Source organism: Hypomesus nipponensis, chromosome 6 (genome assembly GCF_054491055.1).
Source record: "Hypomesus nipponensis isolate SF chromosome 6, ASM5449105v1, whole genome shotgun sequence".
Lineage (NCBI taxonomy): Eukaryota > Metazoa > Chordata > Actinopteri > Osmeriformes > Osmeridae > Hypomesus > Hypomesus nipponensis.
The window spans coordinates 10,770,625-10,796,169 of record NC_140366.1 but is presented as its reverse complement, the minus strand read 5'-3'; the positions used below and the strand labels follow the sequence as shown (position 1 = coordinate 10,796,169).

At 43.7% G+C, this 25,545-nt stretch overlaps 1 protein-coding gene across 7 annotated transcripts; it reads right to left on the bottom strand.

The window, feature by feature from the left end:
• Positions 1–971: 971 nt before the first annotated feature.
• trdn (triadin) lies at positions 972–25,545 on the bottom strand. 7 transcript variants are annotated; one of them, XM_084699509.1, is made up of 31 exons: positions 25,019–25,545; positions 23,019–23,228; positions 21,316–21,369; positions 20,307–20,432; positions 20,185–20,211; positions 18,918–18,944; positions 16,537–18,798; positions 16,126–16,275; positions 15,797–15,961; positions 15,375–15,431; positions 15,106–15,132; positions 14,484–14,525; positions 14,277–14,321; positions 14,135–14,182; positions 13,856–13,906; positions 13,717–13,761; positions 13,581–13,634; positions 13,348–13,398; positions 12,305–12,514; positions 12,040–12,087; positions 11,834–11,872; positions 11,188–11,235; positions 11,041–11,094; positions 10,603–10,650; positions 10,313–10,357; positions 10,074–10,106; positions 8,102–8,149; positions 7,320–7,358; positions 7,193–7,222; positions 5,018–5,062; positions 972–4,863 (listed from the first exon to the last, which is right to left on the bottom strand). In XM_084699509.1, coding segments are annotated over exons 1-31 (4,278 nt in total). In that variant the 5' UTR covers positions 25,020–25,545; the 3' UTR covers positions 972–4,714. The 7 variants fall into 7 exon arrangements, with proteins under 7 accessions (XP_084555635.1, XP_084555634.1, XP_084555636.1 ...); XM_084699508.1 differs by having other exon boundaries at positions 25,042–25,545; XM_084699510.1 differs by having other exon boundaries at positions 16,561–18,798; positions 25,042–25,545.

The following is a 25,545-nucleotide window of genomic DNA, read 5'->3' as shown; positions in this document are numbered from 1 at the left end:
GAGAGGTAGATACTCCATATCCTGTTCCATATTCCTAAGAATGACCATTAACCACACTCTTGTAAGCAATGTGTTGAGGCAACCACCTGGTGCGTCAGAGGGAGGGAAGGGCCTTCAGCATGTTGGTGAGATGGGACTGAATATTACACCTTCTGCAACCTCTCACATCTATCTCCATCTCTGTCCAATCTCTTTTTAGGTGTGTTTGTTTTGGTTTCAATCTCTTTGCTGCCACCCACTGTCTGCCAGAGGTGGAAGGTGTCAGTGTTAATTCAACAGTCATCTTCATCTTTTTCCCCTCAGGACTCAACAGCTCACATATGGTCTGCCTCGGGCTGGATGGCTGGGTCAGTGCTGGATGACCATTCTGCTGTCAAGCTGGTTGACTGAATGGACATATTAATGCCTGATTGGCTGGTTGCCTGGATGGCTGGCTAGCTGATGGTCCAGCATACGTGTTTCCTTGTGACACATGCCATGGTGACTAACCCCTCCATGCGCCATATCTCTCACACAGACCATAACAAAAGGAAGACCCTAGAGACTCACCAAGCTGGGCATGGTATACACACAAGCACACACATGCACACACATGCACACACATGCACACACTCACAAGCACATACATGCACACAAGTACGCATATGCACTCAGGCGCATAGGCCTACACCTCTTAAAGCTGTGGGAGTCTATTTAACAAGGCCCTAATGAGAATTAAGCTCTAAATTGGGTCACACATCACATTGCATTTAGGTATTTAGTTTCCAGATTAACAATGTGGCACACAACACCACTGAAATTAGTCTTAAAGAAAAATACTCATTGTCCCTAAATGCCCTGAGTGGTACAGATTAGATGAAATGACTGCAGAGTTACAGTGAAGCACACCAAGATGCTAAGAGCCAGACTCAGTCCTTGGGGACTGGGAAGAAGGGGAGGTGCTATGACAGAGAACGGAAATGGCCCACCAATCCAGTGCGAACCAGTGTGATCAAATGGGATTTATTTCAATCAAAATCAACCACAACCAAAACATGTGATGAAACTCCTTTATGTCTTTGGGATTTTGAGTAACATTGAAATTGCATTGTGATTTGAAGGCCAAATAATGTCAAAAAATGTTCTTTAAAACAACCACAGTACTGGTACACACAATTGAGAAAAAACAAAAAAACAATTGACTAACAGATTCTTCAGTTTGTGACTTTTTTTGGATTGAGTGTTAAGGAAAACAACAACACCAAATGATCTTCCAACTAGTGACTTCATGCAGTGATCAGCACTGAACTAAACAAAGGGCTGCTTTTTTATCAAATGTGGGAGATATAATAGCTTCAAAATGTAGGCTATCAGCAACTGTGAGAGTATAATTAATAAACAAACTGAGAATGTGGCAAGATCGAACAAAAGATTACATTAAAATGTTAAATCAAACCTACCAAGTAAATTCTGTGTTACCCAAAAAATGCATAGTAGGTCAAAGCAGCATTCAAAGTTATAGTCTGCAACATAATCTTACAAAGTAAAACATCAAGTGTAGTCTAGTTTTATGTTAAATCCAAGACATATGTCTTCGACAGATGTTTTTACTGCCTTTCAAAAAGTGTCATTTTTGTCAAATCGACTTATTTTTTTCCACTAGAGACCACGACTACCTGTGGTTAAAGTTACATTGAACATTGTGTTTAGCTAATATACACAAATTGCTTAAATTATATTGGTCATGCATAACATTTTAGAAATTAAAATAAGGACATTAAAGAAGGAAATATATAATTTCTATGTATATTTCTCTCTTAAAATGGCTACAGTATATTTTGAACTCCCAGATCCAACACATAATCAGTATCAGTCATGTCCAGTTCCGTTGAGCAAGTTTCAAATTCATACAGTGGTATGGCTGACTGTGGAGTAGATCTGAGGTCTAAAGACCAAATACTGACACATTGGCTCCATATCGGCTGAGTTGAAACCTTTTGATTTGTCTAACTCTTGGTCATTATGGCGGCTGATCTTCAGGTTTTGGTGTGCTGGATACAATCAAACAAGTGCACCTTAAGTAAGGCAGGACCCATCTGCAGCAACCAGTGGTGAACTTTCCAAAAGCCTGTGTGATGCAGCAATAAACCAAAGCAGGTCCATAATCCCTGACCCAACCGTGTCCTAAAGTAAACAAACTACTCTGATCATAAAGAATAGAAAGGTAAGACATAGTTACAGCTTGTGACATTTCTTAAACAACTGTCATGAGTATGTTTCTTTAAAGTAATCCTTTGGCATCTTTCAACAAGAGCATTTGAATGTTTAGGATACTCATGGCTGAGTCTGCTTGATCATGAAATGTGAGCCACAGTTACTTAGAATAATAACAGTAAAAAAAAAAATCCTGGTTGTTTATCGGTTGGTCGATCATAGACTATCAGCTAAAATGTGCTTCAAGCTATGAGTCAGACACATCAACAACAACAACAACAACAACAATATCATCACACAGTCATGTTCCCTGTGGAAGCAGGAAACAGCTCCCTCATTCTCAGGAAGATCAAAGTCTGCAACTTCCTGTGGCCTACTTCCTCTCTGAGCTCTTAGCATTGCTGCCAACTGAACTTACTGGCTGCCTGGTACTACTTGCAGGCTATTCCATGCAGTGTGGTTAACTGTGTCAATGCAGATACTATTTCTGCAACTGCAGAAAGAATCGTTGATGATTGTTCTGGTCAACAAATTGTCCATCTCAGGAGGTTACACACACTCGGAGCAGCGAGGAATCGTTTGTCCTTGCAGACAGGTACAGTACCAAGTCCCTGCTCTGGTGCCGTTTTATAAGCTTCCCTTCTCTGCCACCAAGGACGCCTCTCACACTGTCCAACAGTAGCACTCACATGGTCATCAAGTATAGTATAAATATAAGTAGGTATTTTGAATGTCCGTTTCTGTTTCAGTAGGTCATCAAGACCTCTTCAATCTGTCTCTATTTCAGTAGGACATGCTGAGCATCTACCCAGACGCACTACTGTCACAATAAGGGCACTCTTCAGTGCCGTAGTAGGAACAAGACGGTCGTGATGTCATCAAATAAGGACAATCGTACCACCGTCTCACAAGAATCATAGTTGGTCATGTTGTAGTCGTGGACAGACTTCTGTCCATAGTTTCTCTCTCCCAGATAACAAACAGGGTAGCACTACACACACCGCCTGTTGTTTACATCATACTCCCACACAACAACAACAATGCTCTATACAGCAACAACATACAGTCCTCCCTTCAGCACATACATTTATGAATGTATGAGTAATGTTTGCCAAAGTTTGAGAGAAGGCACCGAAGGCTCCGTATTTGACAGGTAGGTACACCAGATTATGGTAGTTAGTCAGCTGATGCCACTGCTCCATCAGACACAGATGGAGATAAGGAAGTGCTACCTCATGCTAACCACTTAAACCCTAAAAGGTTGCAAACACTGGTAGAGATGCATACACAGATACTAGATTCAGATCATTCTCCAGTCAAGCACTCTCTTCACAGCTACACAAACTCTTTTACGGCTTCACACACTCAGAGCCTCACACACTCCTCTGAGAGACGAAAGTTGTTCAGATAAATAGCGTCTGCTCCCGTGAGTCTGTTTTGCATTTAAATTTTTCCCATAATACTTAGCACACATACACTTCAGGCAGCAAGCTGATGAAGATGACAGCAGGACGTGGCACAGGAAACAAACGATGACAGATAACAGAACAGAACAGGGCAGAACAGATCCCCCTCAATTATAAGTTTGTTGTTTTGGTTTTTCAAAAATATGTTCAAGAACTGTAGACAGCAGGTCTGGACTGGGACTGAAAAACGGCCTGGGACTTTGAAACACAGACTGGCCCATGGCCGTGTATCATTATTACATATATATATTTTTTCCATTATGCCGTGGCCGTTTGACCAGCCGTTCGGGAAATCTCCTGACTCTCCCGAAGTCCAGTCTGACCCTGGTAGACAGGGTGCCGGAATAAAAGCCCTAATTTCTTTTCAGGGGAAAGTAAACCGAATTAATTCAGGAGTTGAAGATCCTCGTCTCGTGAAATAAATAATTCAAGATATGTGCTTAAATGATTCATAGTGCACTTGAATGTCATAATAAATATACAACAAATTATTAGAGAAGATTGCCTGATAGTAGAAGAGTGCGCAAATTTTTTTAACTGTGATTTCAAATATCAACATGGTCTCAATGTACATTGTCTTTCAGCTTAGTGGCACACATTTTGCTTTGTTAAAGTGAAGTAAAAGCTCCACTCTATTGCTTGCTAACAATGTAAGCAAAAGTTGTTAATAGTGAGACAAATACATTGTTAAACCATTTTTTAACAACCCTTAAACTATAAATACAAATTGAGAAGAAGAGCACATACAGTACTGAAGACAGGAGCAGGCCAGAAAACACAACGCTTAAAACAGTTAAAAGAGCAGGGAAACTAAACAGTGGACTGTACCTTTAAACAGACCTAAAATTGCATGGGAGTTTGACTGCTGAAAGGATGAATAAAGAAATAAATAGAACAGCTCTGTACTTCATCCTCCTTTTTCTTTTAGTCATTAGCTGTCCTCAGATGTTGTACAGGAGTCATGAAGAACCTTGCAGCAGAGTGGTGAACGTAGACAGCACCCCATGCTGTCTGGAGGCGGTATGGCTAGCAAAGGTCAGGGGTCAGGGGTTGGCCTACTGGCCTGCCGCTCTAGCTCGGTGCTGCTCCATCATGGCCCGCATGGCAGCTGGGGGCATGACTGGAGGCATGGCCGGAGTGAAAGGTCGTAGAGGGTACTGGGCATTTTTTCCGCCCATGAAAATGCACTGGAAGTATCTCTGGCCTGGAACACAGGAACATTGAAGTAACACATGATTTGATGGATGGATGGATGGATAGATGGACCAATGGGTGAAATGATGGATTTATGAAATAATATATGATACATAGTAAGTGACAGTCTGATATTATACTGGTGTCAAATCCATCTGTCTCACCTGGCTTCTTCTTTTCTGTAACTTGTTCATCAGCCTGAGGCTCTTCTAGGGGAAGAAACACATTACAGCATGGGATAAATGTGTGAAAGGGTAAGAGAGAGAAAGAGGCAGGGAAGGATAGCATGAGGCTGAGAGAGAAAGAGAGAGATGGTGAGGGGAAGGAAGAGAGAAGCAGGGAGAGCATTGGGACAGACAGGCAAGGGAGGGGAGTAGAGCGTGAGGGAAATGAAGAAAGACTGAAACACTGTTAGAGAAGGGAACAAGAGAGCTCCTCATAAGCCCAGATTCTCATGTATTTATTCTCCTTCAAGCACAATGTGATGGTGTAGCTCTGTCCTCTCCACCTCCACCCCCCCCCCCCGCCCGCCCTCTCCTCCTCTTCCTCCTTCTCATCTCTCTTTCACCAGAGGAAGTTTGGAGTGTACCGCCATTCACTCCCCGTAGGACTTCAGCCCTTTTACAGAGACTACAATAGCATGGTGGTGCTGCTGCCATTGGAGAGACTGTCTCTGGGGAGAACAGCAGACCAGAGAGACCAGCCTGGAGGGAGACCACCGCTAGGAGGTTGGTGCTGGGAATATCAAATAGCAAACCGTACAGGTGGGATGACCTTCACAGAATTCTGGGATGGATAAAAGAGCTGTCACAGAGTGGGGGAGAAAGATGGGAGGAAAAGGTTTCCTTATTAGAGAAAGAGAGAGCCGAGTGACAGAGAGCAGAGAGACAAATGGATAGAGAGAGGAAGAGAAAAAAAATGAGAAAAAGAGAACAAAAAAGAGAAAAATGAGAAAATGAAAGTGAGAGAGAAAAGGGAAAAGTTATAGTGAGAAAAACAATTTGAAAGCTAGAGTGAGAGACATAATAGGAGAGGGAGCTGGACAGAAAGAGAGAAAGTGAGGAGAAAAGAGAAAAAGAGGTGTTGGTTGGTTCATTAAATCAAATTTATTCAAATAGACTTAAAGGGTTTTGGTCCTCAGGGATGTAAACAAAACAGTTACTGTAATGTAAGTGTGAAATGTAAAGAGCAACACAAGACAAGCTCCTAGGTCCTAGAGCCTGCATACTGTCAATACACTTGCCACACACCACCCAGGGAGTGACTGGAGAAAGAGAAGGAGAGACAGCGGGATACAGAGAGTGAGAGAGAGTGAGAGAGACAGGGGAGAGACATAGGGAGCATGTGTGTTGGGGTGGTGAGGGGGGGGGGGGGGGGGGCTGCAAGACCAGACTATGAAAACTCCACAGGCTTACTCAATAGAGCACTCTCCCAATGGCATCAATGCATGGTTATTGAAACAATCAATCAATCTAGAAAGTGTTGTAATTGTCAACAACTAAACATGATCTCTTCCTCTGATTACTAAATGCTGCCCAATGCGTAGTCTTTCTACCAATTGGATCAACACTGTTCCGTTTTTCCCACTAAATCCATTTCATTATCCTCTCTTAATTGATGTCATTGTTGTTATGCCTGCAGAGTGTGACCTGGTGAGCTGACCACAGGAGAATACCTTGACACACGAATAGAAGCCAAAGATGATCTGGCCCTCTTCTCTATAAACAGCAAACATAGATTGTGGGATTGCGTCATTATTTCATAGCCTTTCATAGCCATATCATTGTTAGCATGATTAGCATGGAGCACTTATCAGTATGATGTGTCCTGCTGGTTTGGTATGATAGACCGAAACAGCTTGTGTACAGATATTGTGTGTCCCCCTGCATGGCGCTTTAGATAAACTGATAAATAAAAGGACAAATCTTCTTGTGTACAGATCCAGTGTTAGCCACAGCACCACCATGTGGTGAGTCTGGGGAGGGACTTCCTATGGGTCAACGAAACCATGAAAGGCTAACAGGACCTGCCATGGCTGCATCAGGGGGCATCAGGGCTCTTATATCTATGACCTGTGCTTCATAAATCTGGGTGATCGCCAATCACATTCTATGATTTGATCTTGTAGATCAATGCGACCTACTCGTATTGTCATTTATTCCTAGCCATGTCTCAGCATTGATTTAGCCTTTCTTCAGCCCTCATTCCCTCCACTCTCTCAGTTACAGTGTGCAACAGTATAGACTGCTGTGTGTCTAACCGCATCACAGCCCTGCCTAGCTGTACCCCAGAGAGCCCCTGGCTTATCTGGGCTGCAGGCCTCCAGATAAGATACTCACTGGCTTTAGCCGACTGTGCGACATCTGCATCTGAGGAGAGAGGAGAACAAAGACGGGCGATCAGACGTGGTTGACGAGAGAGAGATCCAAGGATGGAGGTGACCATGACGACACATGGCTCACTCACCTTTACTCTCCTTCACAGGCTTCTTCTCTGTCTTCTCAGCTTTGGTTGAAAGAAGAAAGAAAGAGGGGAGGGGGGGAAGAGAAGAGAAGGAAAATAGAAAGAAGAACAAAAAAGGACAGAGATAAAAGAACCGCCAAAAGGAAAAGATAGACAGATTATGACCTGCCATTGAAGCTTCACTGAGTTTTTGTTCATAATCTCTGGTGTGTTCTCCCCTTGCTTTAACACAGCATGACACATCCTATAATTGCAGTTTCTCCATGCAGAAACATCTCCTCCAATCACGCTGGGAGTGTGAGTGATATCACACTAATGCACTGCGAATTGTGTTCTGAGAAATGTAACAATATTAACGACAGTCAGAGTGCAAACCTCTGGAACGCTTTTAAAAAACCTGATTGGGGATGTCGAGTAAACACAGAGAAATGTCTGCCTTGGATTTGTCTGGAACAATGTGGTCTGACACCTCCAATTTCCTGTTGTCAGGCTGTGTTTGCTATTTGATAAGTGCAAGGACGATAACTATGCCTGGCAGGTAATCAGACAACTGCTGTTGTAGTGTAGCACACTGGAAAGCTCTGGCAGAACCAGAAGGCATACTCATCTGGAGGGCTTCTGGGGAGGATACTTTCCAAAATACACAACGCAATACAAGGAATTTAAAAAGATAAACACAATATTCCAAACTGTTAATCCACAAACACGTTAAACAAGAGCATAAATCCCAAAACAAGAACCAGATTATTTTTTTTCTTGGTGGTGGTTGTTTTCTTTTTACGTACAAGCTTGAGCAGGCGGTTGTGTCTTAGCTGCAGTAGGTCTGGCTGTGACTGAAAGATAAAGAAACAGACAAGACATTGCATTACCAATACCACGAGAGCCATTCTAAACCCCAGAGTGAAAAACATTACAGTAATAATTATTTTCAAAAGATGATCAAGAAGCCAGGATAATTACTTGAGCCAAACATTCAATAGTGGACTTGTAAAGTCAATCATGTACTGTAGTTCTATTCCCAGTGTATGTGTCTAATAGGACTAAAATAGCATGAAAAAGGGAGACTCCTGCAGCAACAGTTTATTGATCCCTTCATCCACATTGGCTTCAGGAAACCAATTAATCTGATTAATTTCTTTTCAAGGTTTATTGATATTCTGTTTCCCCCAGTCACACCTACATAAATCAATACCTTCACATTTCAATATATATATTCCCCCCCTCTTTTCTTCATCCATCATGTTCATTAGTAAAAGAGGTGCTGGTGTTTTGCTTGGAACACCACATGTAACAGACTGAAATAGGTTCAACTCAGGCAAACTCCTAGTGTGTCAATGACATAGCTGTGCAGATTAGTTTCACTGAGAGGTGCTCTGTCACGCTCATAAATCAGAGGATTCCAGATGTTTGATTAGGGATAGGGTGAGGGTAAGGGATGCGCCTCACTAATGGTACAACTACAAACAGTAGTACTAAAACCTATCTATAGTACAGCCGCGTACAGAACACCCAATCCAAAATTGTAAAATATGTGCCATCTAAACAAATAATGAATGTTACTACTCAAGACTTGAGGGTAGAATTGACTGCCTTCTACCCACCCTACCATCAAGACCACCCTGCCTCTGCATGCTTTGCTGGAACTGCAAGGGGGGCCGGCCTCTCACATCCCCCTCTAGAGGAATCGTGAGCTCAGTAATGTTAGTGGAATAAAGGGAAAAGTGCATCATGAACAAGCCTAGAGATGGATGTATGACACACTGACATACAGGACCGGTTTAAGTTAAACCATTCCAAGATTGGAAGAAGCTGTGTTGAGCACTCAAACAGAAAGTTCTGCCCACTGTAATTCTGCGGAAGCTCATATCTAACAATGGAAACATATTCTGTAATTACGTCAAATGTTATGCTCATACAATCAAAGCCTTTGTGAAGTCAGCCCTGCCAAAATCAGAGAGCTGTCATTATCGACATAGTTTCACTCCTCAGCAAAGCCGCGTCTCTGTGTTGATGTTTGGTTTAATTTCAGGCCTCAGTCAGTAGAGTGTATTGTTTGTTGTTGATGTTGTTGCTGCCAGTGTTGTTGTTGTTTTTCTACAGCATTAGTCAGTAAATCACCCATCCGCTCTACCCTGACATGCATCATAGACCCCTCGCTAGAGAGAGGGAGAGATAAGGAGAGGGGGAAAGTAAAAGAAGAAATTTAAGAGAGGACAGAGAGACAGTAAGACACATAGAGAGGCAGAGAGAGAGAGACACTGAGAGTGATAGATAAACAGAGAGATGGAGAGAGATGGATAGAGAGAGAAACAGAGAGATAAAGACTGAGAAAAAAAACTGAAAGAGAAAAAGAAAGACAGACACAGAAAGAGAGAGAGAGAAAGAGAGAAAGAAAGAAAGAGATTGACCTATTGAGGCGAGCCTTTTCTACTACTCCAGATATAGAGCATGACAAATCAAGAGAGGAGGATGGAAGGAGCAGAGGAGAGGAGGAGGAGGGGGGGTGACGAGTGGAGCATGTGCTTGGGTCAAACACGCCACTGTGTCTCAGCCTATAACCTACACACATGGACACCCAGAGGGGTGGAACTCAGGGTAAAAGTCTCCTCACATTATCTTTAGAATCACCACACTGGCCAAGTTCTCAGACTGTAGCGCCTTCATAGAGTTAAAAATAGCTTCAACTCATCATTAGGATCCTCCCCACCCAGAATATGGAAGTATTCATTGATGCAATCATCTGTTACCATACTGTACCTTTCTTGTCTGCTACTTTTGGTTTCTCTTTAGCTGAAAAAAAAAAGTTTCATTAGTCTCACATTGTTTGCATTTATAGTCAACACTGGATGAATAAATGTAAGGTTTCACAAATAACTGTTTGATGATATAACATGTTCATGCATGTTATTAAATAACAGGATAATGGCCATCTGTTCCACTAAAGCAATCAATTCTACAGTACACCCTTGGAAGGACACATGTCTTTGTCTGTTTACCTTGATCAGCTGATTTGGCTGGCTTCTCTTCTTTCACTGTAGAAACTGAGAGGAGAACGGAACAATGAGGATGTACTGTCTCTGACTGAGGAAAGAAAATTCACTAGACATATTCAGACTTCAGAAATATTCAGACAAGCCTTCACCTTTGTTTGGCTTCTGGCTACAGAAAACAAAAGTTCTTTATTTCGATAACTGATTAGTAGGACTGCAGTAAGTGTCACTGAGTGTAGTGTAAAACTGTCAGCCCAGTGGTGGTACAGGATGATGCAACCAACACAGTGGCATACCTTTCTTCTCAGTAGAGGTTTTTGTTTTGGTCTTGGAGACAGCAACATCTGCGACAAACAAGAGCAAGAATCCCCCTTATCTTAGCAGCAAATCTGACAGGCTTTTATTAGAAAATAGACAGAAAAGTAATGGTTGATAGGATGGATAGCATTGGATAGAACCATTCCATGCTATATGTTTTAAAATCATTATTTTGCTGACTTATAGTTAAGTTATGAATGGTTGTAACGTTATGTTTCATAACTCTTTCATTACTCTCTTAACTCCACTTCACTTGCTCAGTATCTGTGTCTGACTGCTCGCATGATCTCAGGTTGTTTGATGTTTGCCTTTGTGGCAACAGCCATTTGTCTGGGAAGTTGTTTACACACTGACTTTAAGAGGATAAATTGCATTTCAAGCACAGCATAACTTTTTTATCATGTCAGAGGCTGTACCTGTAGCTTTCTTGGGAGCTGCAGTTTTGACTTTTTCTTTGGCGACAACAGCCTCTGTAAAAATGCAAGAACACAGCCTTACACAAACAACAACCCTTGAACACTCAGGTCTATCTGAAGACATATCTGAGGACTGGTGTTCTGCACCTTTCTCTACGACTGCTGGTTTGATCTTTTCTTTGGTCTCCGCAGGTCCTAGAACAGCAAACCCGGAAAGAAAAAGTTAAAGAACACGAAACTGTAATGTAATGTTCTGTCTTTTTGGCACCTGGTGACAAAGATAGGTACATCAAGTTCAAAGGACATAATATATCTCAAGTTGATTTACTTGTGTATGTATTATTCAACATGTCTTGTTCAATTTGACTTCTGCTTCAAGACTTTATACCTTTCATCAAACCAGAGTTTGAAAGCAGCTATCAATATGATTTTTTTTGTTTAGGTTTCATAGTCACATGGTCCTTCTATAGTAGTATTATGAGGAAACACAAAGAAAAGGGAGTCAGATGGCTGAGCGGTTAGGGAATTGGGCTAGTAATCAGACGGTTGCCGTTTCGATTCCCGGCCGTGCTAAATGACGTTGTGTCATTGGGCAAGGCACTTCACCCTACTTACCACGGGGAAATGTCCCCGTACTTACAGTAAGTCGCTCTGGATAAGAGCGTCTGCTAAATGACTAAATGTGAATGTAAATGTAAATAAAATCTAGTCATCTACAACACACATCACTACATCAATGTTTCCTCTGTCCGTCAGCACAGACATTCAGAAGTGATTCCACATGAGTGCTTACCCGGCTCTGCAGGTGCGGCCCTGGCCTTGTCCTTAGCCACTGGAATGAGTTATGAGTTGTGATCAGGGCAGACGAGAGAAAGAGTGTGTGAGAGAGGCATGCCAAGAAAGAGGGGAGTAAAATAGATACAACGAAAAATGTACTGGTGTTGGAGAGCCACTTGATCAGTTGATGTTGAATAGTAAATCAGGGTGCCAAACAGTTACCTTTCTTTGTAGCCGCAGCCTTCGGCTTCTCTGCAGAAACTTCTTGTTCTACAAAGGAGAGCATGTCAGCTGCTGCCTGCTTTCAGAAGCAGACCACTCAGGAGGACAGATGACACGGATGAACAGTGTGGTACCAGACAGGAGGACTGTCTAACTGCTAAATGTATGTGTGTAATATCAAGCACAGAAAACTGATTGCTTAGCTCTGTCTTGGTTATATACTGACCAAGAACTTCTGTTTGTCTCTAACAGAAGTTCGAATTACCTTCAGGTTTAGTCACAGGAACTGGCGCTGTTGTTGGGGCTGGGGCTGAGTCTGGGGTTGGGGCTGGGGCAAGGACAGGGGCTGGGGCAGGGGCTTCAGCATCAGTCTCCGGAGCAGGAGCCAGCGGCTGAGGAGGACCAGAGAACTGGAAGGGCTGCATGGGTGGAGCTTGCTGGACAGGATGTGAAGTCAGAACTGGCATCTGAGATCCTGGAGACAATTATATGAGTTGTTATGCATAACGGATATCAGAAGTGTGCATAGCACTCGCTACCTCGGCACATTTGTTAACACAATGTTTTAAACAAAAGACCTGATCAGTTGTTCTGAAACTTGACATGACAAGGATGAGCAGGGGAGCAAGTGCAGGTGAGGGGCGGAGCCACGAGGGGATTACGTAACACGGCTGAACAAAGAAGCCTGCTAGCAGACACATCTGCTCACTTAAGGTGCAGGGCACCAATCACACACAGGATAGGTGCTTTGCAAATACTTGTTTGGAAAAATTGGGTTGGATTATTGAAACCCCCTAGACATGGAAATAATCCTTGTGAGTTTGATTTTTGTTGAAGATGGTTGAAGACTAGAACACATTAGCAGAGTCTATGGTTTATCTGTTTATATAGGTCCTGCAGTCCATGAAGTTAGGAGATATGGAGTCCAAGATCCCCCCACATACCTCTGACACACACACACATCTCAGCACAAAGGACGTGTCAGCAAACAGGCACAACCACAGGTCTATACACGAGTATGATCTGAAAGACTACAACCAACAACCTGTACGGACAGCAACAGAACTCAAAGCAACACACACAATGAAAGGAAAATTCAGCTTGGGAGCACAAAACAAAAACATTCTTGTTTACAGATTATCTGATAAATACATTTACATTTACATTACATTTACATTTATAAATACTGTATATTGTTGGCCTACTCTTCACCAGGACGGAGAACAAACAGCAACATACACAGTGTTAATGTTAGCCAATGAAGAGGCCACTGTTCTGTGGAGTTCAGGGAGTTAGGAGATTAAGTACCTGTCATGGCTGCCGGAGGTGGGTATGGAGTATCTGTGACTATGTGATGCACTGGAAGATAAACGTCACATTTAACATATTCTCAGGTAAAGATACAGTCACACAGTAGGCCACTCTCTCAGGTAGAGATACAGTCACACATTAGTTTTATTGTCTCAGGAACATATACATTCATTAAAGAGAATGAATGAGTAGTTGTTGGTTGTTGTGGTAGCTGCTGCTGTAGTACTCACCATACCATCCAGGGGGCGCTGGGTAGTAGACAGGCGTAGGTCGGCAAGGAGCAGCTGTAAAACCCAGGCATCGATGTGGTTATTGTGTGTGTGTGCATGTGCGTGGATGTGTGTGTGTTTGTGTTGTGTACTATACCTTCCGATGGAGGAGCTGTCACATCTTCTGTGGGTTCAACCTCAGCTGAAAGAAAAAGAAGGTAAACATCAGTTCTGTCTGTTTTGGGCATGACACACCAGGAGCTGGTCACAGTCCTGATGATCTGGTGTTGAAGTACCTTTCTTTGTGGCCTTGGGTTTCAGTTCCCTCCTACGGACAACTATTGGTTCTGAGGCAGACAGAGAGGGAGAGAGAGAGAGGGGGAGAGAGAGAGGGACAGGGGGGAGAGAGAGAGAGGGGGAGAGAGAGAGGGACAGGGGGGAGAGAGAGCATGACTATAACACAGAGTGTGACTATGACTTACTGTGCATGGTCCATTGCATTGTTCAATGGTTTATTTAATGACTACAGAGTGAGATAAAGAAAGAGAAAGCAAAAGAGATAGAATCCCATATACCTCTCTTCTTGACTATCTCCTCCGTGTCAAGTCTCCTCATGAACATGTCTGTGGTAAAGACAGGGGAGGGACATGATTCAACAGTTTTCATTGTTGGCTCCACTGCTTGTTATCTATTTGCCTCATCCTTAAGTCATCCTACCTCTCTTCCTCGTCTTCTCCTCTTTCTGCCTCATTGCCTCACGCTCTGTGATGGGGGAACGACAGAGAGAAAGAACACACTGTCATGGTCACCTTTTCAATTAGATTAGAACTTATTTTTACTGTACAAAGTTGGGGTATTAGAGTGTACAAATGCAGAGAACTTGAGAATGTTAACAATGTGTTCCAAAGATGAGTTCTTCAGTACCTCTCCTGGTTCTCACAACAGGAGCCTTCTTGGGAGCTTCGACTAAAATGAAGAGAAAACATTGTAACACAGCGGAACTAGCGTCAGATCACAGCAGCAACTGTCAGCCATACCGAGGCAGGACAGCTTTGTGAAAACAGCCCCAGGAGCTGTGTGAAATAAAAGTTTCAATATAACTTGTTTTTGATCATTTAAATATAACTTTTTCTGTCATTTCGAAACACCTTTGGCTAAATCTGTGCTTTGCCCAACTCCAAAGAACCTTCAATGGAAGATGACCTCAGGGAAATGCATTTCTACCTCAGAGAAACATGTACATTTATGGAAAGGGCTGCTTCATCTCTCTGACGGTGAACAGACACCTGAAGATGCCTGATAGAGGAGCATCCAGGATCCACAGGAAGAGAGATGTACAGATGAAGAGACCGTCCGTCTGTCTGCCTGTATATCTCTCTGTATCTATCTTTCTATGTATACTCTTAGTTGAGGCCTATTCAGCAGGCAGTGAATTAGGGAGTCATGCGGGGGATGTTAGACTTGAATCACATAACTGCAGTATTTTTACATTATGATGATGGTAGTTAGTTTAAATGAAAACACCTTGTTCACATCACTTCATTACCTTTCATCTTCTTTTTCTTGAGATGTTCTGCAATGATAGTTGTAGGAAATGTATACAAGTATTATACAGAATAGTAGAAACAGGTGTGTGTGTGTGTGTGGGGGGGGGGGGGAGGGACAGGTCCTACTCTGGTCTAGTAAGGCCATAAGGCTGGGGCTCTGAGTAAGGCCAGTGATCCTTTAGCTGGCGCCAGACTGGCACATTTCCGCTAACTGAATGATGTCAGAACTATACAACCAGTGATCAGTCCACAGGACAGTAAGTGATACCTTTTGGCTCCCGAGGTTTAATTGCCTCTTCAGTTTCTGGTGCCAAACATGTGCAAACTGTAACACATAACAAGACAATAAAAGAGTGTATTTTTGGTGAGTTTGGAGCGTTGGTCAACACAACAAGATACAGGACATTTACTGTAACAAATTATTACTAACCCTACATTTTAACTCTACCAATGTGGCAAGCTTTTCCTGCACACACTGACACTTGCCACAGTCCTCTATGATAGATTATTCTACTAAATGTATTGTTCATCAATAGGCTTGCATTAGAACAACAGTGTGCAGCAGATGACTCAACACTGGGGAGGTTACTTAGGACTGTATAATGTGTCCTAAGTGGTTTATCATTTTCTGATGCATAATCCCTCTCCTTTTTCTTTTTTTTTCTTTTCATCTCTCTCTTTCATTCTTGCCTGTGGGTTCAGTCTTGGCTGCTGGTGCCATCTCTTCAGGCTTGTCTGTTGGTATGACAACATTCTCATCTTCCTCCTCCTCCTCTTCCTCCTCCTGCTTTTCTTCTTCTATGGTCTTCTCTGACTCCGCCTCCATGGTAACCGCTGATTGAGTAAGCAGTAAATCTACAAGTGCATACATGTTGAGTTCACCCTACTGTCCAAACCAGCGTCAATTTGTTTTATCACTGTACAATTGTTTTTTATTTAGTTTACTCATACTTGTCTAAAACATGTGATTGTTTATCAATCAAGCAAATTAATTAAGAATATTGTGGGTGGTCTTTCACCTCCAGTGTGCACTGTTTTCCCCTCGATATCTTCAATCTTCCACTCGATATCTACAATCTTTTCATCGATTTCCACAATCTTCCCCTCAATGTCTTCTATCTTGTGCTCTATGTCTTCTATCCTGTCGTCCACAGCGCTCTCACTGGACTCTGGACATGGCACAGAACAGGCCTCTTCATAACAATCTAGCTTCAGTCTAATAAGCTTAGTATTCAATACAAACATTTTTCATTTCTGCATTAGATGTTTTGTCTGACTTGGGTAATTATAATGGAGAGATTCTACAAACGTGGGACAATTGTCAATGAAATGAAAATATGTGTGTTTGAAATGGGAATAGAAATCAAGTAGTTAGCATTCAAATATAGAAATAGACCTGAGGAGTATATGTGAAATGTTCGCCACTCTACCTGTCAGAGATAAGGTTAAGTCACCTTCTTCATCGTCATCATCATCATCATCATCATCTTCATCATCATCTTCATCATCCTCATCCTTGTCAGGAGAGGTGCTGATTAAGGTGTCTGATTGGATTTCATCATCTTCCTCATCCTCACCACCATCTTCGTCAGTTTCCACTATCTCCTCGCTGAGGTCCTCTTTTTCATTGGTCAGATCCAGACTGAGAACTTCATCATCGTCACCATCATCCTCATCTGAAATGTCTTGGATGTCACCAATAGCTGCAGCCTCTGATGCCTCTTCTGGTTTTTCATCATCATCGCCATCATCCTCAGCAATAGCATCACCACTGTCAAGGATACCACTGTCCTCACTGTCTGCATTGCTAACTTTGTCATCTTCATCATCATCATCATCATCATCATCATCTGTGTCATCTGAGCTAAACTCAGCTACACTGTCAACAGGTAATGAGTCTGCAATTTCGTCATCATCATCATCATCATCATCGTCATCATCATCATCATCGGTTACAGAGGAAGCTAAAGGCGTCTCATCTTCCAATGCAGTTGAAAGGACATCCTCTTCATCATCTTCCTCATCCACATCATCTTCCTCAGGTTCTGCAGCCATGGCGTCATCACTGGAAGAAACAACTGCCCCTTCATGTGTTGTGTCAGCTTCTTCAACATCATCATCATCATCATCATCATCATCATCTTCTTCTTCAGTAGGGACTGTGGCAGCGGTGGAGTCCATGTCAGTGATGACGTCATCACCAGCGTCAACACCCTCGTCCTCCCCATCATCCTCCTCTCCGTTAACCGGAGTGTCGTCTGTCTCAGTATCAGCAGCATCCCTGACAGTAGGGCCCTCCTCCTCTTCCTCATCTTCATCCAAAGACACAGCCGGCGCCCCAGCATCCTCTTCCTCATCCGAAGAAACAGCCGGCGCCCCATCGTCCTCTTCATCATCTTCATCGTCTCCTTCAGAAACACCTGGAGCTGCGACCCCTTCAGCAGACGCCTCCTCGACCTCCTCTTCTTCCTCTCCAGGTGCAACTGCAGCTGCCTCATCCTCATCATCATCTTCCTCATTGGCAACAGCAGCTGCAGGGGCAGGAGATTCTTCAACAGCCTTTTCCTCCTCTTCTTCCGTTGCTTCAGTTACATCACCGGCTGTTGCTTCGGTCTCGTCAACTTCATTGTTATCTTCATCGTCATCAGCAGGAGCTTCTTCAGCAGCCTCTTCCTCCTCTTCCTCCACTTCCCCCACGGCAGCTGCCTCTGCCTCGTCTCCTGCATCATCATCTTCCTCAACAGCAGCTGCATCGGCAGGAGATTGTTCAACATCCTTTTCCTCCTCCTCTTCCTCTTTGTCAGTCACCTCTCCTGCTGCTCCTGCTTCTGCCTCGTTATCCTCATCATCATCTTCTTCATCGGCAACAGCAGCTGCAGGGGAAGGAGATTCTTCAACAGCCTCTTCTGCTTCCCTCACCTCGTCCTGTTCGTCATCATCGTTGTCGGCCTCGGCAGCAGTAGTTCCTTCAGCAGGCTCTTCCTCCTTCTCTTCTTCCTCCTCCTCCGCCTCCTCTTCCTCTTTTCCTGCAGCCACTTTGTCATCTGCTGCGGCGGCGGCATCGGCCTCCTCTTCCTCTTCAGCTGCTTCATTGTCTACAGAGGCATGTTCTTCCTCCTCCTCCTCTTCATCCTCATCAGCTGCCCCGTCAACTGCTGCAACCTCTGCCACATCCTCATCTTCCTCATCTTGGTCAATGACAGCATCCACAGATGGAGCCTCTTCCTCTGGTGTAGCTTCGTCATCGTTGTCGTCGTCATCGCCGGCAGCGACAGCAGGAGATTCCACTTCGTCTTCCCCATCATCATCATCATCATCATCATCTGCTTCTGCAGGTGCCTCTTCTCCTTCCTCCTGTCCTTCCTCCTCAACCTCCACATCAGCAGAATCAGCAGCTGCCTCCTCTTCTTCGGCCTCATCAGCCTCTTCCTCAGCATCAGCAGCTGCAGAATCATCTTCATCCTCGCCGTCATCGTCATCTGCTTCTGCCGTGGCTGCTTCCTCCTCTTCCTCTTCCTCCTCCTCCTCTTCCTCCTCTTCCTCCTCCTCTTCCTCCTCTTCCTCCTCTTCTTCTGCCTCCTCTGCCTCAGCCTCTGCCTCATCAGAATCTGCCCCCAGCTCCTCTTCCACTGCTTCCTCTTCCTCCTCTTCCTCCTCTAACACTTCAGTCTTTGGTAGCTGCATCTCTACAACTGTAGTATAACAATGTGTAAGACATTGGGACCCAAAAGAGACGTTGATGTCTCACATACACGTGATACACTGAGAGTGAATGAAAATAGGATCTCATTAAAATATGAGAGACACAAACCTTTCTTTCGGGCTGGAAGGAAATCTCCTGTAATTGGAGGAATGGCAAGACCCCAAACATTGAAATTAGATTTATTGCAGAATTATTGAAAGTGTGACCACCACATCACATGGCTAGCTTAATGATATACAGATCTGTTAGTAAGGTGTAAGTAGCAATGTAACAAGCTGTGACAATACAAAAAATATCATGCACATTTGCAAGAGAAACAAAAGATTATTTATTTTGTGGTGCGCATAGCCATCAACAATGTTGATGTGCAAACAAGAACCAGAACATCAAGAGTTTTACTGTATGTTGTGACTGATTTAATAACATATGTACTGAAAAAGCATAGTACCTTCTTCCTCCTCACCCTCCTCGTCCTCGTACCACCCTATGTCTTTGGAATGATCATACACATCATCAACATTTTGAGTGTGCTGACCTGGCAACTGATATGGCAACTGATATGAAATACTGTTCTCTGATTGGTTCAGAGACACTTAGACTTGAGAAGTGTCACATGAAAACATAACTTCCAGTATGAGAGCGAGGCTTGACTATGCGGAGCGCTTGTACACTGTCCGCGATGCTCATTGCCAACTTTGATACGAAAAACAAGTATTCAAATGGTATACAGGCCTACGGACCAGACTCATAAGAACATAACTCATGGCTAAAGCTTTGCAAAGACAAATGTATGCTGCACTGCAGCAACTTACTATAATAAAGTTGTCTCACATCTTATTGAATTGAGTTGATTTATTTTGGGGTAAACACATTTGTGGGTACAGGAGCACCCCTATATCCTGCGGTTATGTGTATGTGTTTGGTGGTTGTTGCCATGCAGAAAGAGACATTTCCAAACATTGCCAAGACACAGATAATGCTTTGCTGCAGTATTGTGGCATGTTTCAAAGAAGCCAAGCCCCAAGATGCCTGCCTTCACAAGACAGTTAAAATGCATACATGATCTATACTACAGAAATCTTCACGAGTGGTCACTAGTGACCTGGTCACTAGTGACTTGCCGTTTCACCAGTTGAGCTCTACAGCCAGGGCTATGCAGTGCAACCCCACAGTGACCTTTGACTCTGTGTCTTTCCAGGAAGCTTTACTGGGATTGTACCCCTTTGTGGTCATGCAAAGTAAAACTCTTAGCAGCACATCACTTCAAATCTGCATCAATTAAACACCAATGATTTAATTACAGAAGATGGCAGGTGTGACATAATAGATGACATGTAGTACATAACAAAATATAAATGAATGCAAGAATACAAACCTTTTTTCCGCACTGCATATAGGTTACCTAAAATGCAGAGAGGTGAAATGTGAAACAAAAAGTACAAAGCTCTATTGGGTTCCGTCCCGAGTATGAGTGTTGGTGTGTGTGGGCCTACATACTCTCTTCATCTTCGGGAGCTACCAGGTTGGATGCGAAGGTCAGCAGCATGTTGAGCCAACCAGTGGACTCCACCACGGCCTCGTTGACCACCTTCATGGGGTCTGTGCTGAGCTGGTGGAGACTACCTGGAGGGGGGGGGGGATTACATAGAGCCAGTATAGCAGTATAGTGGACAGATCTGGGTCCAGAAAACTGCTTATGAATCATTTGTTGCTCTTCATTCTCATTCTACACAAATTAAACATGTATCAAACAAATAAAGGTTTCAATTACTAAATTAAGAAAGCAGAGAAGTCCATGATTCAAATGTACTGTTCCCATGCCAGCACATGAAACACGGAGATTCATTCTGATAGGTCAAAGCTGTTTGTGTGCTGAGTGGCTGTCTGGCGTTCAGACTACACCATGTGACCTCACACCTCTGGTGGGGTTCCAGGTCGTCTGCATTGGAGACAGACTGGGCCGTTTCCCAGATCATCACAACACACATGGGGGAACATCCCCTGAGGTCTAGCAGGCCAACAAACAACTACACAGCTCCCCCGGAACACAACCTTGTACTTTGCCATTCTTCTCGCAGGCAGAAACAGGAAACAGCAAACAGGGAAACATGCTACAAGACCATCTCGAAGCACCCCTACAGTCTGATCCCTTCCTGTGTCCCTCACTTCCTTCTTTGCCCTCCTCTCTTCATCTCTTCTCGGATATTTGGTAAATTTTCCGGATAGGGATGAAGTGGTATATTGATCAAGGGGAGGGAAAAAGGAGTGGGACCCTTGTAAGTATGCTACTAGGATAAGGTTGCAATAACCTGGGGTTGTGTGTATCTAACATCCTGATGATTAATGATACAATGACCTAATGTTAAGTTGCTCTTTGGGTATGGAAAGGATGCACATTTTCTGCTCAAATGAATGTTGCAGATCACAGGTTATAGACATGCAGGTGCTAGTGTCTGACACTGTCAGAGGTTGCGGTGTAAGAAGCAGAAGACGGTGACTTTCTTGCCTCTAGACCTGCCTCCATCTTTCAGAGCTTTTCTGACAGCGGGTGGGGGGGCACCTGGGGGAGGGGGGGGGGGGGCACGAGGTGAGAGACAGATAGTAAGCAAAGGGGCACAGATAAATAAATGGGAGTGTGGGGGGGAATAGAGGGAAACAGAGAGGGTGAGAAAGATGAGGGGGAGAAGGAAGTGGAGAGAGTCATGGGGAGAAAGAGAGAGAGACCATGATAGAGGGAGCAGCATGCTCCCTTTATCATGACGGTAGTGATTGTATGATGGAAAGGGGGGAGTGAAAAGTGGGCACGGAGAGAGAGAGATGCAGTGGGGTGAGAAAGAGAGTGGGGGGCAGAGAGAGACAGAGAGAACGGGAGTAAGAGGGAAGGAGAGAGAGAGATGGCAGGGAGAGAGACTGTGATCAAACCAGCTCACCACCACCAGTGACCATGACAAAGTTAACTCAGGATGGAACAGGAGATATGAGGGTTATAACATACACATTAATAACATTGGAACATGATATATGTCACAACAATGTCAACACATACTGCATCAACTTAGACACACAGGTAGGAATAATGTAAATAGGACATGGCAACTAACTTTAGAAACCTTTTCCAAACACATCATGTAAGCCAAGCACAATGTGTTAATTGTATAAGGTTTGAAAGTAAAGAAAAGTAAAGAAACATCCAATCATAAAGACCCTCCTTATCATTCAACTCCAGTCACAAGTCTTGGCTCAAGTTTGAATGACACAGCAGTCTTCCTAAACAGCGTGACACAGCAGTCTTCTTGAACGGCCATGATTACCACTACTGCCACACCCTTTTAAAGACCTGTCAGATCATAAAACAGTGACACTTATAGGCCTGTATTGTTGGATTCAGTTGCAGTTTCAGCACCTTTTTAAAAGCTTCTCTCCCCCAGGGCTGACCATCAGTATACAGTGTGGACACAATCAATATGTATCCAACTACTGAGTTAACAGGGCTTATCTGCACCACACACATTGCAGCTGAGCTAAGCATGGACCTGAGATTGGACATGGGGACTGTAGTGTATCTGGCTTGGACACAGAGCATGAAGCCTCATGTTACTGACAACACATGTTGGCCAGAGAGAGCAGGGTGGTTTGAGAGATGAGAAGAGAGAAGGATCAAGGCTTTAGGCAGCCTGAAATGGGGAGGCAAGATCTTAGCTTTAATGTCAGATGCAAACGTAGGTATAGGCCTATACTGTTTTTTTAATGGCATTACTCTATCTCACTTCTGTCAAACAATAATAACAGCTGGTTTTGAGAACGCTCAATCATCTGGACAGTGTCACTGACACTTCCCCCTTCAGCCAATCGATGTCCAGTTAGAGACCAGCCCCCATTGTCCCATAGGTCACTCCAGATAAGCCGGCTGCCAGGACGCAACATCCATTCTCCTCGACTAGATCTGGTAGAGAACCTCCAGTATCTGCTGTTCTAAAACTCCTATACGTTCTGTCCCACGTTTTTGTTGAGACCGCTGGTAATGCCCTTTGTAAGCCAAAATTAGACCTGACAATTAAAGGCAAACATGACATCTCAAGTTGGGGATGTAATCTATCTAGTTTCAGTATATCAACATTTCAAGAGCCTCAGTCTCAGTGCTACTGAAGCATAAAGAATGACTACATGCAGGTGTGGTGTAGGCTGTGCAGGTCAGTCGTGTGGCATTACCTGAGAGGCTCTTGTAGTCAGCCAGGTCTAACATGATCACAGCCACAAAGGACCAGGTGATGATGAGGGCCAGGACCAGGATCCAAGCCATAGGCGAGCTGAAGGTCGTGTAGAGGTCATCCGTCATAGTCCTCTTAGAGCTGCGTGCAGAGGTTGAGGCCGCCTCTCCGCCCCTGCTCTCAATGACCATGGTGGTGGTGGAGGAACGCACTACAACACATGGTTACAGGAAAGGTTGATTGCCATAGAGACATGGTTGCTGGACAGGTTGATCGCCATAAAAACACAATTACCGGACAGGTTCGTCGCCATAGAGATGCGGTTACAGGACAGGTTGGTCACCATGGAGACACGGTTAAATTACACACATGTCGCCATAAAGACACAATTATAAGACAGGTTGGTTGCCATAGAGACACAGTTACAAGAAAGATTGGTCGTCATGGAGATATGGTTAGTTGACAGGTTGACAGGTTAAGTATAACACTGTGGTTCAGTTTTTAGCTCAGTAAGTTGAGGCAGGGTTAGAGAAATGGTTGTTGGGCTAAGGCAAGACCTATGGGATTTAGCTTGGTGTGTTAAGGGTTGTGAAACTATGTTAAACATATGCTTTAGCTCAGTGGGTTGAGACCAATTCTGTGCCTCGTGTCCAAAGGTTTGATCTTGCGTTTCTTCTCTCAGACAGGATGTCATAAGAGAGAAGACAGACATGATTGCAGAGTCATAGTGGACAAGTTCAAGGGGGTGCATATTAGTACCAGCCAAATGCATACAAACATGTGAATATGTGCATGTATGGGCTTGAGAAATCTTTTGTGTGAGTGAGCATGTTGCATGTTCATAGATTGTAGGTTTATGAAACTATGTGACTATGTGTCTCTGTCTGTGTCTGTGTATGTGTGTGTGACCTGCTGTGGTTTTCGACCACCTGTTGTGTCTCATCATCCCTGCTGACCACCAGCGGTATTGCACACCTAAATCGCCTGCTGACTCAGGTGGCTCTGCTGCTGAATGTCTCACTTCCTCTCACCCTCACACAACATAAACAATAATAAAACAGTTCAATCATCACAATGTGTAACATTGCAGACATTCCTCCGTGCAGACATTCCTAAAGCTCATCTCTGGCCATATATTTTTATTTATGTATTTATTCAACTGTCAATCAGTGGAGTTATGGTTTTGTTTAGGTATACCCTATTTTATTTTACTGACACAGTAAAATATTATTTTTACCAAACAACTACTACTAATTTCAAATTGTAAATATCCATTAAATGTTTTTAAACATTATAACCAGTTCTTCAGCTATCAGTATACCTCTATGAACCCTTTATCCATGCTGGGTGATTAACAGTCTCTTGTGCTGTGAGGTTACATGCCCTGTTATGGAGACAGTTCATTAACAAGCAGGTTGTCAATGACAATTCATTCCACAACAGAACCATGTTAAGAACTCTATGATCATGCGGATGATCACATGACCGCATCCTGTTCTTTTAAGATTAGAATTCCATCAGGCCCATACTAGGTACAGCAGTAGTGTCTGCCTTGGTACACTCTTATCTTCAACGGCACTTTGTCAAGTCTGATAAAAATAAGATGTTGTAATTTACAATATCCAAAAACCTTTCAGTGTGGAAGTTGCAAAACCAGGGACCAGAGATGAAAACCAGTGAGAATGCAAAGCAGATTTTGTGTGTTTGTATGTGTTTGTGTGTGCGTGTGTTTGTGCCTGTGTTTGTGTGTGTGTTTGTGAGTTAGGAGATCATCCCCCTCAGAAACCTGCAGCGTTGTTGACGTCACTTGCATGGGTCTCAAGGCTGCCCAGCTAATAGCCAATATGCTACATGATAGCCAGTATTTTTAGAAGCCTTCAGTCAGGACATTCCTTTCACCAAGCAGAACACAGTCCCTGAGAATCTAACATGCTGTACATTAAGTCAAACAAAATCCTGAATGGAAGTGACCAAAGTATAAGGAAAAATAGAAAGACATACTTAGTGGAGTGTAGATACTGTACCTTCGACTGCCAGAGTCATGGTGCTCACAAAAAACAAAACGTTAAATCCACAATGTTGTTAATCCTTCCGAAACGTGGAAACAAAGTTGCCGTGAGCATAAATATGTAGCTTCTACACACCACAAGCGTGTGACGGTCCCGTAATTGAAGTCCAGATTGAGACTATTGGTCTAGAGGATGCTGCCGAGATAGGAACTGGACCCAGCCCCCTTACATGGAAGCATAGGAGAGCACCACAGACACACCACCTGCTGCACGTCCTCTCAAGACTCCAGGGCCCGATCACTGACCAGGTCCACAGGGAGTGGGGGTTAGGGCGGGGCGAGACAGAGGAGGCAAGATCCGCAATCCAGGGGCCGATTGTTGCAGAGAGATAAAAGATCAAACTAAGGCTAGCAGGTTTCCTGTGGTGGTGCTGGGTGTAGCTGGGTCAGGAAATCTGCAAGGGGGGAGGTGGGTAGGTGGTAGCGGGACGTCAAGGTAACCTTAGCCCTGTCAGCTCTG

Excerpts from the sequence above, each read along its gene's own strand:
- trdn (XM_084699508.1), bottom strand. Across the intron at positions 11,095-11,187 it reads ACCAGCAGTCGTAGAGAAAG|AGGCTGTTGTCGCCAAAGAA; the intron begins GTGCAGAACACC and ends GCATTTTTACAG. Across the intron at positions 7,223-7,319 it reads GCCTGTGAAGGAGAGTAAAG|ATGCAGATGTCGCACAGTCG; the intron begins GTGAGTGAGCCA and ends CTCTCTCCTCAG.